The sequence below is a fragment of the Cetorhinus maximus genome, chromosome 9 (assembly GCF_964194155.1).
Source record: "Cetorhinus maximus chromosome 9, sCetMax3.hap1.1, whole genome shotgun sequence".
NCBI lineage: Eukaryota > Metazoa > Chordata > Chondrichthyes > Lamniformes > Cetorhinidae > Cetorhinus > Cetorhinus maximus.
Window position 1 is genome coordinate 103,909,754 of NC_135887.1, and position 17,138 is coordinate 103,926,891.

A 17,138-nucleotide genomic window follows, 5' to 3' on the forward strand; every position below is an offset into this window, starting at 1 on the left:
ACAGCATAAAATGGCATTAGCACTGGTCTTTACAAGAAAACAGCATCGAAATAAAGCAAAACCTACCAGTAAATTAGAAGGCAAATCACAGAACTAAGCTGAAGATGGAATTCCTGGCTGTATTTCTGAACTACTAAAACAACGATCAATTGCTGCTTAAGATCTCAAAACTGATGCTCAAGGCTGCGCTTCAATGATTGAAATAAAATGCCAGAAATATTTCAAATTACAACATACTTCCTTTAACAAAGTTACTCAAATAAAAAGCACAGTTTTGCCAAATTAACCTAATAAAACGATTTTCATTCATATGGTACATTTAATGCAGTAAAACACAAGAGACTTCAGAGGAGCATTATCAAACACAATCTAAAACCAAAACTTTTAAGGAGCTATTCGGACTTCATTAGAGGTAGGTTTTAAGGAACAGCTTATAGGAGGAAAGGGAGAGCTGGAGAGACTTAGGGAAGGAATTTTCAAAGGGAACGGTGCAGGAGTGGGAACAGAAGCCAATGCTTTTGAGTGGACATAAAGAAATAGAACCAGGCAAAAGCAGTCCCACTCAGCTAGTCAATGTAGGAAAGGCATTGGAAAAGATTGGTGTAGTCAAACATGCCAAAGCCTACAGCCAGGTTGAGGAGGAATAGTCTACCGTGGTCACTTACATAGAATGTCATTTACGACATGGGTAAGAGCTGTTTCAGTGCTGTGGCAATACAATACCTTCAGAAACATTGAAACTGGAAAACCCGATATATAGGTTTTAATTTGGGTAAATTGTTCAGCTAAAACAATAAACTGACTCTAAACCTGATTTATTACAAGAGTCTTTGAAAAGTTAATAGCAAAACAATCAAGTTGCTTGACCCCATTAGATTACATAGAACATTTTGTTTTATTCTTGCATGGGATGTGAGCGTTGTTGGCAAGGCCAGCATTTGTTGCCTATCCCAACCTGCTCTCAAGAAGGTGGTGGTGAGCCAGCCACCTTCTTGAACCACTGAAGCACATGTGGGAAGTGGAGTTCCAGGTTATTGACCCAGCAACAGTGAAGAGACAGCAATATAGTTCCAAGTCAGGATGCTCTCCCACAACCAAATGTCTGCTGCCTTGTCCTTCTAGGTGGTAGAGGTTTGCTGGTTTCAACAAGCAAATACTGAAAGCTAGATTTTTGAACTACTCGGAATTTCATAAATTGAAAAAACATTGCTCTGCTGGAAGATTTACAGATTTCATTGTATGCAAGTTTATTGACACCATCTCATACATGAAAGCAAAAGCCATCACAGTTGTTGTATTACCCAACACAAGACTTTAAAAAAAAGAACTGTGATTGTTTCTCTTAGGTGCTACTTCAGAGTTAGTCTTTCGGCATTTTCCTTTCTTAACAAGTACCTTAAAAACTTCACGGGTGTAAAAACCAGTGACCTGCAGTGTTACTTATGGCATCTCACAGCGTATTAGGTGCAAGAATATGAAACAATGGAGCTGGAACCAAGGTCACTTTTTATTCAGCTGAACCTTTGCACACATCTGAAATTAAATACGGGATTTTTTTAAAAGCCGTAACTTGCACAACTTATATTGGGGGAAAGTGTCTTGGATACGTGACCAATATAGGGTCTAGTAGGCAGGTATAATCATTCTGTAGTTCTCCGCAAATTGGACGGATGACGCCGATCAAGCACCCATAGGCCAACCATTCACAATCTACCCCATCATCGATTCTACCTGCTCTCCCACCAACTGAATGTCTGAAAAGATATTTTGCTTCTTACGTTCAACTAATACCCTTTCTAATACAAGAACCATAAGGAAACATAGCTACAAACATTCCAGGTCATAATGTGCTCACATCAGTGTACAGTTAAACCTATAACTTCAATCCTATTTCCAGATCGAGAATCTTCTTAAAAAAAAGAAAGACAGAATCAATGGCTTATGACAAGAGTCTGCTCCATATATCAACTGCTGTATTGCAAGAAAACAGAGAAATTTAAGGCCTGTTTTACACAATCATGCCTTCTAGAGCTGCACTATCAGTGCAAGTTAAATTGTCGCCCATGTCATCTGTGTGGCTCGAAATTTCAAAAAAAAGTTTTCATGATGAAAAGTTAAGTTCAAGGCCATTCCTGTAACTAGGAGACCAAAGTCCAAGAATCATCCTAAATATACATATTGGAAAATGTATCAGTCTAAATTCTTTTGCAAGTTGGGTGACCAGAAATGTGCACAATATTTCAAATATGGCCACTGCAAGCCTGATCAATAATTCATATGCCACGTTTCTTACGTGTGTGACAGACAGAAATGTCTGAACTAGTGCATTCTCCATGACAGTGCCTCTATCAGAGTCCACTTGCCAACTAATCAGCACTCTCTTCTCATCAAGTATATACTGCTCTTCCCTTTACATTTGGTATTCTTGCGAATTGTCCTGATGAATGCAAGACGAAGAGCTTCGACAGTGTCTTTTTTCAGCAATATTCAAGTTCTGCACTACCAAACGGCTGCTTATTATTCTGCTATGCAATGGACAACTTTTAGAAACTGAGCATTAAAACTCCAAGAAACTGGAGTTACGTCACAAATAAAACCACTAATGAAATTCATTCAAATTAAGTGTTAACGTTCATGCGCAGATTTTGCACTCAAAATATTACGCAACATATGCTAATCCAGTTTAATCAATAACAGTCCTCTTTTGAGGGAATTCAGCACAAAGTACTCAACTAAGTAACTTCATGACTCAGGCCATATGGCAATACTAGCTAAACTAGAATATGCAAGGACAAAGGACAAAGGACACAAATAATGGGTGAGAATACATTTACGAGACACCCCAAGGCCTTCAGCATCAGTTCAAACTTGTACCTGACAGGAATATGAAGAACTGCTCTTCAATCCATGTAATCTGTTACAGCTTTTGCAGTAAAGTGACATGGACCATGTCCATCGTCAAAAATGCATCAATTCATCATCAGTTTTACACGTACAAGTGAATCAAATGTTGCACTCTTCCTGTATCTTGTAAACAAGTGCTACAAATAGTCCTCAGGCTCCTTTTAATGCCAATCTAGTACTTATATCAACTCAATCCATTTCCTCCAGTGAGGTCAGATTCAATCAGCTGAATTCATTCTTAAAATTATTGAGATAAAAGTTCTAGCTTGGCACTTGCCTACCTGCAACTTTCCTTCCATTAAAAGTGAACTAAAGAAAAGCATAAGTGCAGAAGTAGAATTTCTACTCCACCGTGACTAACTCCAATAAACTGCAACTTTCAAGAACAGGCATATATTTTCTGGAGTTTATAAGAATGAGAGATGAGCTCATTGAAACGTGCAAATTTTAACAGGTTAGATGATGACAGGCTATTTCCACTGGCTGGAGAGCCTAAAACTAGGGGTCATAATCTCAGGATAACAGGTCAGCCATATAGTCCTGAGATAAGGAGAGGGGGGTTGTCAACCTTTGGAATTGTCTATTCCAGAGGGCTATAGTTAGGATCCATGTAGAGGAACCATAAATCAAAACAACCAAAATTAACTGAATGACCCTAAATGCATAAATAACCAATAGGGTTCTACTTTTTGTAGTTTTTACTTTAACAGGACTTGGAACCAACCTAAATGAAACATGAATTAACAGGCAAATGATACTTCAAATTAAAAAAAGGTAAAATTTCACTTTAAATAGTCGACACAACAAAGATACATCTTACACAACCACAAGCAATCCCTTTCAGCATGTATGGCGCTACGTAGTTATACAGTTCCACAGTATGCTGTTCTTTATTCACATCCAGGTTTCACAGGTATGATGGTCATCAGCAAGGCACACTTCTACAAACCCTCTCCCCTTCTGGTCACGACAGTCCTGACAGTGTAGCTTTCCAGAACTCCTTTTCAACTGACCAAACAATAACACTCCAGTTCGGCCACATCTGGGAAAATGCTAAAATAAAAGCAAAATGCTGCAGATGCTGGAAACCTGAAATAAAAACAGAAAATGCTGGGGGGATAAACTCAGCAGGTCTGGCAGCAACTGTGGAGAGAGAAACAGAGTTTCTCCCCATGTTCCCAGGTCTGGGAAAACACCCAGCTCTTCAGTGTCTCTGAGCTATTTACACAGTTTTTCAGATTTTAGACCTTTTTGAGCCAGCTTGCAGAATGCCTCCATGGTCTCATGTCTCTTTCTGCCAAACAGAAAAACTGGCCTCTTCCCGAGAGTGATTTGCTTCTGTTCTACACAAGGGTTTAGTGCGTATCTCTTTCTGTCTCTGCCTGCTTTCGTGTGTCAGCATCTGGGGCTTCACCCTCCAGCTCTCCTGTTTGTAACTCTCCTTTGCGTCTGCCAGCCACGTGGCTTCTCGAACTTTCTTCCTGCTGGTACTGCTTCCAGGTCAAGGGTCACCAGGTCTTATGGGCCAGTGTTTCTTATTATCCAAGAAAATTATAATTGATCCTTTTACAATTGTAACTCCTTTTACAACTCTTAAAAGTCCTTTTCAAAAACATTCTTAAAGACAACTGCAGATTCCATAGTCATTTTAAAGAAATAAGAAAGTTTCTTTACTGTACTCCTTCTGAGTCAAAGGTCATCATACTATAGATGCTCAAGTGATGAGTACATTCAAGACTGAAATCGTCAGCATCAGGACGACAAATGTTATTGTCCAGGATGTTGTCAATGCCAATTGGTGGTATGGCAATATGACAGTGGAGGCTGTTGAAAGCTTCATATATCTAGGCTCCACAATCACCAGCAATCCATCATATGATGCTAAAATCATAACACACATTGTAAAAGCTGCAAATGTTATGTTCAAGCAGTGTTTGGAAAAACAACCTGACTGAGAACACAAAACTGCAGTCTACCAAGCCTGCAACCTCAGTGCACTCCTCTACAGTAGTGAGGCCTGGACAACATATGCTGAGCAGGAAAAATGTTTTCACCTTTGCTGTCTCAGACATAGCTTTGGTATTTCCTGGTGGTTAAAAGGTCACCAACTCAGAGGTCCTTAAGCATGCTAATTCCATTAACATCCACTCATTACAAAGCCAACAAACATCTGCACTGACTTGGCCACATTCACCAGTCGTACACCAAAAAGATTTTTTTTACAGTGAGCTGGCCATTGGGTTACGACTGGCTAGGCACTCATACTTCCACTACACGAACAACTGCAAGTGAGATATGAAGATGGCGGACATCAGCACAGACAACTGGGAGACAAACGGCCATGACCACTGGAGGCTGACTGTTTGGAAGGGCACTGGAAGAGAAGAGAAATGGAAAGCTCAACTGGCAAAGAGGGCAGATTTCTTTCTCTTCCTTCTTACTAGAGTGTTAGTTGAGTCGCCATGTTTCCAAAAGTCACCTCTTTCCACCCCCCTTCCCCCATTCATTTTACTATAAACAAAAAGGGTCCTTTAAGTTTGTCCAAAACAACAGTTAAAACTGGAGAGTTGCGCTGGGTTTTTATTTAGTGTGGAATTGAGAACCAGTTTGTCCCTGATTTGTCCCTGCACCTGACATATTACTTTCTGGCAGTATACCATTAGGGAGTGTAAACTTTGCAGTGTTAGAGGCCTAGAAACATCTTTGTTCAAGCATCGAAAGAACTTACTTGAACTCACCCAAACTCTGCTGCCTGCATCATATTCCATACCGAGTAGCACCCACCCATCTTCAGAGAATTACATTAGCTCCTAGCAACATGTTTAAAACTTGCATCTCATGTCTAACTCACATCACGCCCCCAAACCCATTGGTGCCTGCCTACCCTCTTATGTATCTATTCTATCTCCCATCTCTAACACAGCAGGGTTATACAAGAGGCCAGAGGAACACAGTGGAAGGAACACATTGCGGTGGGTTATAAAGCTGGTGAATGTTACAGAGATAGGGAGGGCAAGGCCATCAAAAAATTTAAATACAAAGATGAGAATTTTAAATTTGAAGCAATGGGAGTACAACATTTGCTTCAGCCATTGGACAGTAACTGAACTTTGCCACTTACACAGGCACAAGAGGGCTCGCAACTGCAACACGTCATTGCATTCCCCACCTAAGCCTCAATCTGGCTTCCTTCAGTCGAGCCTCAATCTCGTGCCTAATACCAGCAAAAGGTTTCACGTTAAGTAAAACAAAAATAATCAAGGTTGAGTTGCATAACTAATTTTGATTAATTTTGTTACTGCAGCTTCGATGTATTTTTATATCATCAGGAAGAGAGCCTCAGAAGAAAAAAGGTTGAGAACCCATGGCCTAAGCTGCACAACAACCTTGAAGTCAAAATATTACATGTATACCCTGTGGTGTTAAATCATAAATATTTGGCGGGTGTGGTGTGGGGAGCAGAGGTGGGGACCTGAGCTCAGAAGATGGCTTGCCCCTCTAAAGCCACTACTCAAAGGAGAAATCAGATAATTGTAGCTGGTGAGGTCAGAGTAATTATGGACAGTTGGTAAATTGTAGGTTCCAGACTAGCTTTCAAAAGATGATGATTTTACATTGAAGTGTAGCATTTTAACTCTGCATATCAGATTCAAAATTTGTATTATGTACAAAGTAAACCGTGGAACCAGATTTTTTTTTAATGTTTTGTTCTTACAGCTCGACTCCAACAACCAAGTCATATAATTTGTATTGCAGTAACTGTAGTAAATGTCACTGATTATTCAAGAAATAACATAGATAATATTTTATTGAGGGTAACAACAAAATCTTTTAAACCAAGAAATCTGCCAGCTTCTTTCCAAAAGCAATGAATCAATCTGACTGACCCACAGAAATAACTAGGCAAATTTTAATGTCAGTTTGCAACAATATCATTGTCCCATTCCAAAAACATGACCACCCTGCAAATGTCGCATTTGAACCCCCAGATCTTTTTTGTCAACAATGAAATTGTCCACAGTACTTGGCCTGGATTTTGCTAAGAACAGCAGCAAGGCTAACAGTGCTCACCATTATTGTGGAGTAAGTCAGGCAGCAACTTTCAGTATTTGCACATGCTCAGATTAACTAATTTCAGTTTAGGTGATGTCCAATTTGCCTTGCCTGTCTATCTACAAGTTTCATTACGCCCACATTTCAAAGAGAAATTCTCTATTAAAACATATGAAGGGCGACAAAGAGTTAGGGTTTGAGATTTCATGTTTAAGTATATTTTGGCAAAATGGCAAATCTCTTATATATACAGCTAAACAACGCACCACTACTTAATTGTTTTCACAAGTGTGGAGTCTCATGCCTTCAGACTTTAACTGTTGTTGGAGATTTTCCTTTTTTTTTTTGCTTTGTCTCATCTATTTTACCTTCTGTACATGATCTTACATTAGAATATTTCATTCAGTTTATATGTCCCTGTTTAGGCTCTGCTTGTCTCAGTGAGGATTCTTCATAGGTTGAAGAGACAATGTTGCCTGACTTGTGCATACACATCAGATACCTTGAAGAGGTCAGCATGCTGAAAAGGATCTTTAATTACCCTAAAAGCACCACACAAAAGCTGCAAGCATAACTAACGTCAAGCACCATTCCTTCACTGTTGACTAGAAAATGAAAGCCCTGACGTCACCGATGCAGAGTAATCAAGTGACTATAACAATAAAGGAGCAAAGAATGACACTGACAAGGTATTTAACAATGTGTTGTCAGGACCATAAAGAGAATATAAATTGACATTTTAATATATTACAAAATTTATTAAATGCACAGTAGCAGATTTCCTGTGGTGCCGCTAATCTGGATGATCCATCGTTTTATAAAGCGCAGAACGTATTATTTCTGGTACGAAGCTGTAGCTTTAGCACTGCGAAAGGTTCAAGTTTACTAATCATCTTCCTTTTTAAAAATTAATTATTGAGTTATGTGTGTGTCAATAACAAGGGCAGGATTTATTGTTCATCTTTCACTGCCTTGAGGTGATGAAGAGCCAGATTCTTGTATCACTGTATGGTGCAGGTACTTACACCACACCGTTAAGTGGGAAATTCCAGGATTTTGACCCAGCAACAATGAAGGGACAATATATGTGTAAGTCAATACAGAGTGACTTGAGGAACTTGCAGGTGTTGATGGTCTCCTTCTCCTGCTCCCTTGCTCTTCTCAGTGGTAGCAGTTGAGAGTTTGGGAGGTACTGCCGAAAAAGCCTTGACAAGTTGTTGCAGTGCACTCTGCAGATAGTGGCTGCAGCATGTACTGTGGGCTGATGGTGGAGGGAATGGGTGTTTAACATGATGAATTGGCTGCCAATCAAGATGACTGTTCTGTCCTGAATTGTTTTGAGTTTCACAAGTGTTGGTGCAGCTGCACCCATCCAGGCAGCTGGAGAGGATACCATCACATGCCTGACTTGTGTTTTTGGGTGGTGGAGGGGCTTTGGGAGCATCAGCTGTGTCACTTGCTACAGAATATCCAGTCTCTGACCTGATTCATTTATGTAGCAGGCCAGTTGAGTTTCTGGTCAATGGTAACACCCAGGTTGCTAGGAGTGAGAGATTTGGTGATGGCAATTTCACCAAATGCATATATGTTATACACCAAGCTTTCTTCAAAAAAAAGTGCTTGGTAAGGTTACTCAGAGGTTACAGACATTCTGGCTACTGTGTCAAATGACTGCCTTTGTTTATTCATACAGTACTTTTATAAAGCACTTAAGTCTTACACTTCTGTGACACTATTCTTTCCATTCATCAACAACCTACGGAGATCAACAAGCATCTAAAAAATATAAACGAGAGAATGGAAATGGTGCAATTTAGAAACAGTGTTAAATATTAACTCAGATGTTGCAAGGGAAGTGGCATGCTGGCTATAGCCAGTGACAGGTTTAACGTGACAGCTGGAAGAGTGCTGACAGTTGTAAGCAGATAGTGGTTGAAATGTAGCAGCTGCTTAAATGATACAATACATCACAAGTTATCGATACAAAAATACAAAATTACAAAACAAATATGTTTTGCTCGCCACCCATAACAAATAATGCCTCTTAGAAACTTATGAGCAAGCGTAAGCCATTTGGCACCTCCAGCATTTTATTTAGATGAGCTTCTTCTTCAAATTCCCCAATCAGGTCATACGAAAAGATCATTCCAGTCACATTTAAGAGAACTCGCAAATCAAAACCCCAGGAGTACGGTAACCACTTACGTAGAAAATGGAACGGGGCGGCATCCAAATAGATCACGAGAGTAATGAAACCCCGGTTCCTCATTACATAAGAACACCCCCCAAAAAAATCATTACACTGCCCTGGTGAGGTTACATGTACAGGTTCCTCAATCCTAAAGTTTCTGTTCGCGGTAAACAGGCTCTCGTACCAGATTGTTACTCTTACAGATTGTTAAAACCTAACCAAAACTAAAAATGCAAAAAAGCTAAAAGATTCCTATCAACCCCAATACGAACTATTATGAACGTCTAGTTCAATACAAAACCTTAAAAGTTTCAACATTTCCATCCAAACATTATTTTTCATACTCTAAGATACTAGTCTAACGTGTTAGGCATTGGCTCCGATTCCGGGGGCGCTTTTTGAAAAAAAAAAATAACTTGGAAAAAAATGGTTATTGCCTAAAAGGGGGGAGGGAGAAGAGAAGGGAACGGCTGTATTTTAACGAACGAACTGGTTTTAAAATCTTAAACCGATAAGAATGGCTGATGGGCAAAGTTGTCTCTTAGTTTGAGCTGAAATGGTGCAGCGCCCAATCCCAGCCTCGGCCGAACAGGACGGGAGCGAACACGAGGAGGAGGAGGGGGGAGAATCCAGAGCCCGAGCAAAGCTCCTCTCCTGCTGCTCACTCATTAAACAGTCACAAACTCTTCATCAATGAACAAAAGCAAGTAACACAGACACATGTGAAGGCAGGCCCTCCCGGGGTGGGGAGCACTGCCAGCCTCCCGCGCCCCCGGCGTCACGAAGCCGAGCCGAGCCGCAATCTCAGCTCCGGATTCATCCCCCCAACTAGGCCGAAGCCCCGGTCTGAATTAGTTTGGCTAAAAGGCGGGGCTTGCCGCACACACACACACACACCGTATACACACTGACCTGGATGAACTGGATGGTGAGAGCGCTTTTGCCCACGCCGCCGCCCCCCACCACCACCAGCTTGTACTTCTCCTGGGCCACTCCGTCCTTGGCGGCTGCCATGGTAACCGGGCCTGGAGCCTGGGCTCTCTCTCTCTCTGTCTGTCTGTCTGTCTGTCCCGCACCGACCTCCCCACCGACTCACGGAGACCCGCCTTTGGGGAGAGGGTAGAGGGAGGGGGAGGGGGAGGTGGGTGGGGTGGGGAAAGAGGAAAACTTCAACACCGAAAAGGCCTAAAAACTTTACTGAATTATACGGAGGAATAATTTGTAAGAATGTGACTCATTGAAGTGGGTGCAAGAGCCAGCAGAAAGCAGCAGCATTCGGAACCGCCACACAGCAAATGGGAGGTCGGGCAGCGGGAGCCGCTACAAATGGTGGCCGCCGCCTGGAGCGCCTCAGAAATTATAATGAGATGCAAATCACTGCTGAATATTCATGCTGTCAAAATCAATGCCTCAACTCCACCACCACCACCACCACCACGGCTGTACAATGCAAGTGAACGACACGCTTTGTGCACAAACGCCCAGGTTCGACTTTTCCCAGCTCGCACAATGTCTGTCCCCTCCCTGGTGGTGTTTTAACTCCGCATTGCCCGGCCCGGCTGCAGTGCAAGCTCCTGAAAGAATCCTACAGGAAATGACAAATTTATTCTTGAGCCTTCTGCGCCAGGAGAAGCTCAGAAGCATTGTCAACTCTGAGGAGGATGGTGCAGAACTGCAAAAGGACGTTGACAAGTTTGTGGAACGGGCAGACAGGTGGCAGATGAAGTACAATGCAGAGAAATGTGAAGTGATTGAGTTTGGTCAAAAGAACATGGAGACACACAATGTAAAATAAAGGGTACAACTCTGAAGGGGGTGCCAGAGCAGAGGGACCTGGCAGAATATGTGCATAAATCATTGAATGTGGCAGGACAGGTTGAGAGAGCAGTTAATAAAGCATACAATATCCTAGGTTTTTTTTAATAAGGGCATATGAATTAGGAACAGGAGTAAGCTATTTGGCCCCTCGAGCCTGCTCCGCCATTCAAAAAGATCGTGGCTGATCTGATTGTGGTCTGAACGCCACATTGCGCCTACCCCCAATAACCTATCACACCCTTGTTTACCAAGAATCTATCCAACTCTGCCTTAAAATATCTAAAGACTCTGCTTCCACCACCTTTACAGGGACAGAGTTCCAAAGACTCACAACCCTCAGAGAAAAAAAATTTGCCTCATTTCCGTTTTAAATGGGCAACCCCTTATTTTTAAACAGTGATCTCTAGTTCTAGATTCTCCCACAAGAGGAAACATCCTCTTGACATTCACCCTGTCAAGTCCCCTCAGGATCTTATATGTTTCATTAAGATTATCTCTCAATCTTCTAAACTCCAACGGATACAGGCCCAGCCTGCCCAACCTTTATTTGTAAGATAAACACCTACCCCCATCCTACGTATCAGTTGAGTGAATCTTCTCTGAACTGCCTCTAACACATTTATATCCTTTGAGCAATTATCCTAGTGTCATTCTCCTGGTAAACCTGCATCCACCACACTCTTAGGCAAATCCCAACCACTCACTGCATGAAAAAGCTTTTCCTCATGCTGCTGTTGCTTCTTTTGCCAATTAATTTATATCTGTGCCCTCTTGTTTTTTATTCATTTACGGGACGTTAGCATTGCTGGCTAGGCCAGCACTTATTATTTATTGCACATCCTTAATTGTCCTTGAGCAGGTGGAGTTCATGTGCTGTTGTACACAGTACTCTAGATGTGGTCTCATCAATGCCTTGTACAACTGTAGTAAAACATCCCTTCTCTTATGTCCATTCCACTTGCAATAAACGACATTACATTTGCCTTCCTAATCACTTTCTGTACCTACGTACTAACTTTTCCTGATTCATGTACCAGGACACCCAGATCCCTCTGCATAGAGTACAAGAGCAAGGAGTTATGTTGAACGTGCTTTAGACACTAGTTCAGCCTCAGCTGGAGTATTGTGCCCAGTTCTGGATGTCTCACTTTAGGGAAAATGTGAAGGCATTGGAGACAGCGTAGAAAAGATTCAGGAGAATTTTTCCTAGGATGAGGAACTTCCATTGTGAAGATAGATTGGAGAAGTTGGGACTCTTTTCCTTGGAGAAGAGAAGACTGAGAGGAGATTTGAAAGAGGTATTCAAAATAATGAGGGGTCTGGACAGAGTAGATAGGGAGAAAATGTTCCCACTCATGACAGGATCGCTGGTTGGAGTCATAGCTAGCACAAAGGGAAATGGTTGTGGTTTTTGCAGATCAATCATCTCAGTTCCAGGACATCACTGCAGGAGTTCCTCAGGGTAGTGTCTTTGGCCCAACAGCTTCATCAATGATATTACTTCCATCAAAAGGTCAATGCACAATATGCACAATGTTCAGCACCATTTGTGACTCCTCAGATACTGAAGCAGTCCTTGTCCAAATGCAGAAAGACCTGGACAATATCCAGGCTTGGGCTGACAAGTGGCAAGTAACGTTGACACCACACAAGTGCCAGGCAATGACCATCGTTGAATCCCCCACTATCAACATCCTGGAGGTTACCATTCACCAGAAACTGAATTAGACTAGCCATATAAATACCATGGCTACAAGAGCAGGTCAAAGGCTAGGAATCCAATGGTGAGTAACTCGCCTTCTGACTCCCCAAAACCTGTCCATCATCTACAAAGCACAAGTCAGGAGTGTGATAGAATACTCTTCACTTGCCTGGATGAGTGCAGCTCCAACAACACTCAAGAAGCTTGACACCATCCAGGACAAAGCAGCCCACTTGATTGGCACCCCTTCCACAAACATTCACTCCCTCCAACACTGACAAACAGTGGCAGCAGTGTTTACCATCTAAATAATGCACTGCAGGAGCTCACCAAGCCTCCTTAGGCAGCACCTTCCAAACCCACGACTGCTACTATCTAGAAGGACAAGAGCAGCAGAAACATGGGAACACTGCCACCTGGAAGTTCCCCTGCAAGCCACTCACCATCCTGACTTGGAAATATATCACAGTTCCTTCACTCTCACTGGGTCAAAATCTTGGAACTCCCTCTCTAACAGTACTGTGGATGTACCTACACCACATGGACTGTAGCGGTTCAAGAAGGCAGCACATGAACTCCACCTGCTCAAGGACAATTAAGGATGTGCAATAAATGATAAGTGCTGGCCTAGCCAGCAATGCTAACGTCCCGTAAATGAATAAAAAACAAGAGGGCACAGATATAAATTAATTGGCAAAAGAAGCAACAGCAGCATGAGGAAAAGCTTTTTCATGCAGTGAGTGGTTGGGATTTGCCTAAGAGTGTGGTGGATGCAGGTTTACCAGGAGAATGACACTAGGATAATTGCTCATTCGGAGAGCTGGTGCAGACACGACAGGCCTAATGGTCTCCTCCTGCATTGTAACAATTTTGTGATTTGCTAATTTATTCAAAATACTTTTTTACATTTATTTTCACCAAAAAATATTGCAATCAGTGCTCCACACCCTCTGAGTTCATCAGAAGTTAGAAACTTCATTGACTGAAATTTTCTGATCATATTTCTTCAGCATTCACTGAATCATCAGAAGCATATTTTACAGAGGGAACAGTTGATAAATGATAGGTCAAGCGGATACAAGAACTTGCAATTGCTAAAGAACTGCACAGTAGTCTGTCAAGCCAACTTGTTTGTTTTAATGCAACAGCTGACATGAATTGACACTGACACAAAGTCTGACACTGCATATGTGCAGGAAGTGCTCCCCCTACTGTTGTGGCACAAATAAACATAGCCTTATTAAGGTAATAATCCAACATGTGGAGCATAAAATATCCTCATCTTCCCTCGCAGCTAATACAAAAGCAAAATATTGCAGATGCCGGAAATCTGGAATCAAAAGCAGAAAATTCAGGAAATACTGAGCAGGTCAGGCAGCATTTTGTGGAGACCGAAACAGAGATCTTACCACAGACCTGAAACTTTAACTCTTTCTCTCCACATATGTTGCCAGAGCTGCTGCAGCCAACAGGGGATGGCTGCATTGCAATCAGTCATCATTACCATAACCCATTTCCCACTTCTTACAAGCAAGCAGAAGCTTCTTAACCCTAGACTTAGATTATTCAGTGCAGTATATAGAATGATACAACACAGAAGGAGGCCATTCAGCCTATCGTGTCCGTGCTGGCTGATGGAGCTATCTAATTCATCCCGTTCCCTTGTTCTTTCCTTTTTGATCTTTTACTCATAACCCACATTGTTCCAGTTTTTCAGTAAATCTGTTTCAACATTCAAGCCATTATTTTTCCTTCTCCATAATTTTTGGTCTGCTCAGCTCCATTAAATAGTTGCTTACTTTCCCATTTTCAGTTTAAAGTTCATATTCGAAAAACTAACTGTTGGTTTTACATGTTGTCATATTGTTATTCATAAAGAGAGAGGAACTAACTGTTATCCAGAGGTGCCACATTCACTGTCACACTGCAGTCATGTGCAGTCATACCAGCTACATGGAGAACAGCAAGAAATACACTCAGTGAAGCTCTAGCATTTTGAGTCTAAACTGCGATTCCAGCAAGGATTTCACACAAACAGCTAGTTGGCCTAGCCACTTTATGGAATGAAACAGACTAGTGTTGTGGATGAAGACCAAGGTTGCACAGAGACTACCAAAAGACCTCGACGCCAAAATTACCTGTTTCCAGTGATGCATCATCATTCAGCAACAAAAACACGAATACCCATTAAGTCACATTGGCAACATGAATGAAATGCCTATGAATTTCAATCCAAAGTGTGGAGTGGAAAAGTTTCGAAACAAGTCTAGTGAAAACGACGGGATAGGGGAAGACAAGATTCACTGTGATACTAACCTGCATGGCCGATGGAAAGGAATTAAAGCCTATGGCAATTTTCAAACATAAAACCATGTTAATTGTCAAGTTCCCTGCAGGAGGTTTTGCATGTCCATAACAACGTATGAGGATGGAGTGAAGTTATGTATCAATAACATAGAGAATATGCATATGCATTCATGTGCGACATGTTCAGGTCCCATATAACTGATGAGATTAAGAGGTGCCTGCGAAGAAATAACATCCACATTGCAGTTACACCAGGGGTTCTAACCTCCATTGTTCAACTTTTTAATGCGTGCCTCAATAAGCCATTCAAGGATCATGTTTGAGCCAAGTGGCATAGATGGATGGTTGATGGAGAACAAAATCTTCAACAAGAGTATGCTTGCTGCCCTGTTTGATGTTTTGCGTGATTTCATTATCAAAATCGTGGGATGCTATTTTTTTTGCTATTAGTGCACCAAGTGTCATCAGATTGTTCAAAAATGCGGATTATTCAATTCATTGGATGGAGAGAAAGATGATTTGTTGTGAAGGGTGATTCTGAAAGCAAAAGCGCCAAATCTGATCCAGAGCGGGATCCTTACAATGATACAATAGCCAAAGTGATTCAGAATGAATTCAATGAGCTGTTTGCGTTGGATGCCAAAATCAATGAATTTGACAGTATAACACCCTTTCATCGTGTTTAAAGGTATTTTTGTAGAATTAATTCATTCAATAAACCAAGGCACATTAATTTAATATGAATTACCAGTGTTACGTTTTCTTTTCACGTTTCAAAATGGCAACCATCCACACCCCAAATCAGCGTTTAACATTTTATACTCAGCATAGAAGTCAACACCTGTTTTTGGAAGGATTTTTGGAGGCTTCAAAGGTCTAATTATACACCACAATCTACAGTACCAATTTCAGTATCAAAGTATCCACCTTGGGGTCTCAATTTCACCAACAACTTTTGCTGAGTTCCAGATTTTCATGATTGCACCCTGTGCCTGTACAGTTGTCCTTTCAACAGCTCAGACAGGGATTTAGCATGTTTGTTGAAGTGTTGACCTCTGTCTACCTGTGTATCAGTAAGTTGTCACTTGGAGGGTGTATCTTGCTTGGCAGAGTTGCCTTATCCTTCCTTCCATTCAACAGCTCTGCAGCAATTTTGCGTCAGCCATAAGAAGTGTAGATCAGAGTGACAATAAGGCAAGGTTTGGGTCTTCCTTTGTCTCTCGACATTTCATGAGGGTTCTCTTGACCATCTGGGTGTGTCTTTCTATAAATCCATGTTCCCCTGGGTAATGTGATGATGAGGTGAAGGAACCCCTACTGTTGAGCAAATTCCATAAATTTTCTGGAGCTGAATTGGGTTCCATTGTCACCTATTATTCTTTCAGGAATCCCTTGCTCTGCAAACAGATCTCATACTGCAGAGATGATTGTTGGTAACTCCCAAATGTTTCACCTTTGAGTTAAAAGGGAACTTTAAATAGTAGTCTGCAACTATGAGATAGCATTCTTGATTGTGTGTGAATAAATCAGCTCCCACAGTATGCCATGATCTGGCTGATACTTCAGTAACTATCATCTCCTCTTTCTGCCATCTGTTTCTATACTTCTGGCATAAATTGCACGTAGACACAATTTTTTCAATGTCTTTATAGATGCTTTTCCATTACACAGCTGATCTGGCTCTAAACATACACTTCTCCTTTCCCATGTGGCCTTCATGTATCTTCTGGAGATGTTTTTCCTGCATTGTTTTGGGTATGATTATTCTGGAGCTGGTGAGCAGAACATCATCTTTGAGTGAGATGAAAGACCAGTACAGCTAGATTGTTGGCTATGTTTGCTGTATCTTATCAGACCATCCCTAGACCACTTGCTGAGAGACCATCTGTAACTCTTCATCTTTGCTGGTATCACCTCTGATTTGATGCAGTTTCAGTGGTGTTACATTCATTTGGTGATGGGTCTTTATACCTAGACCTTTTATCCTATGTTTACTGAGATAAGCTGCAGCTCTTCAGAACTGCTCAATGCCAGGATAGCAGGACCATCTGTTTCAGTGACATATAACATACAGTTAGCATCTTTTTCTTTGTGTGTCCCTATGATTTGGGCTGTTCCTAGATGTTGAATCTCAGTTCCCCCGTATGCTGTGAAAGGACGTTG

The 17,138-nt window shown here is 41.5% G+C and overlaps 1 protein-coding gene across 2 annotated transcripts in view; it reads right to left on the reverse strand.

Moving 5' to 3' along the window:
- The window catches only part of rras2 (RAS related 2), a 103,612-nt gene extending 92,980 nt beyond the window's left edge, over positions 1 to 10,632 (reverse strand). The window contains exon 1 of one of the 2 annotated variants that reach the window (XM_078549243.1): positions 10,061 to 10,632. In XM_078549243.1, the coding sequence (XP_078405369.1) occupies positions 10,061 to 10,162 (102 nt within the window). In that variant the 5' untranslated portion in view covers positions 10,163 to 10,632. The remainder of the gene's footprint in view (positions 1 to 10,060) is intronic. The other variant, XM_078549245.1, reaches the window with a different exon arrangement.
- Positions 10,633 to 17,138: the final 6,506 nt, after the last annotated feature.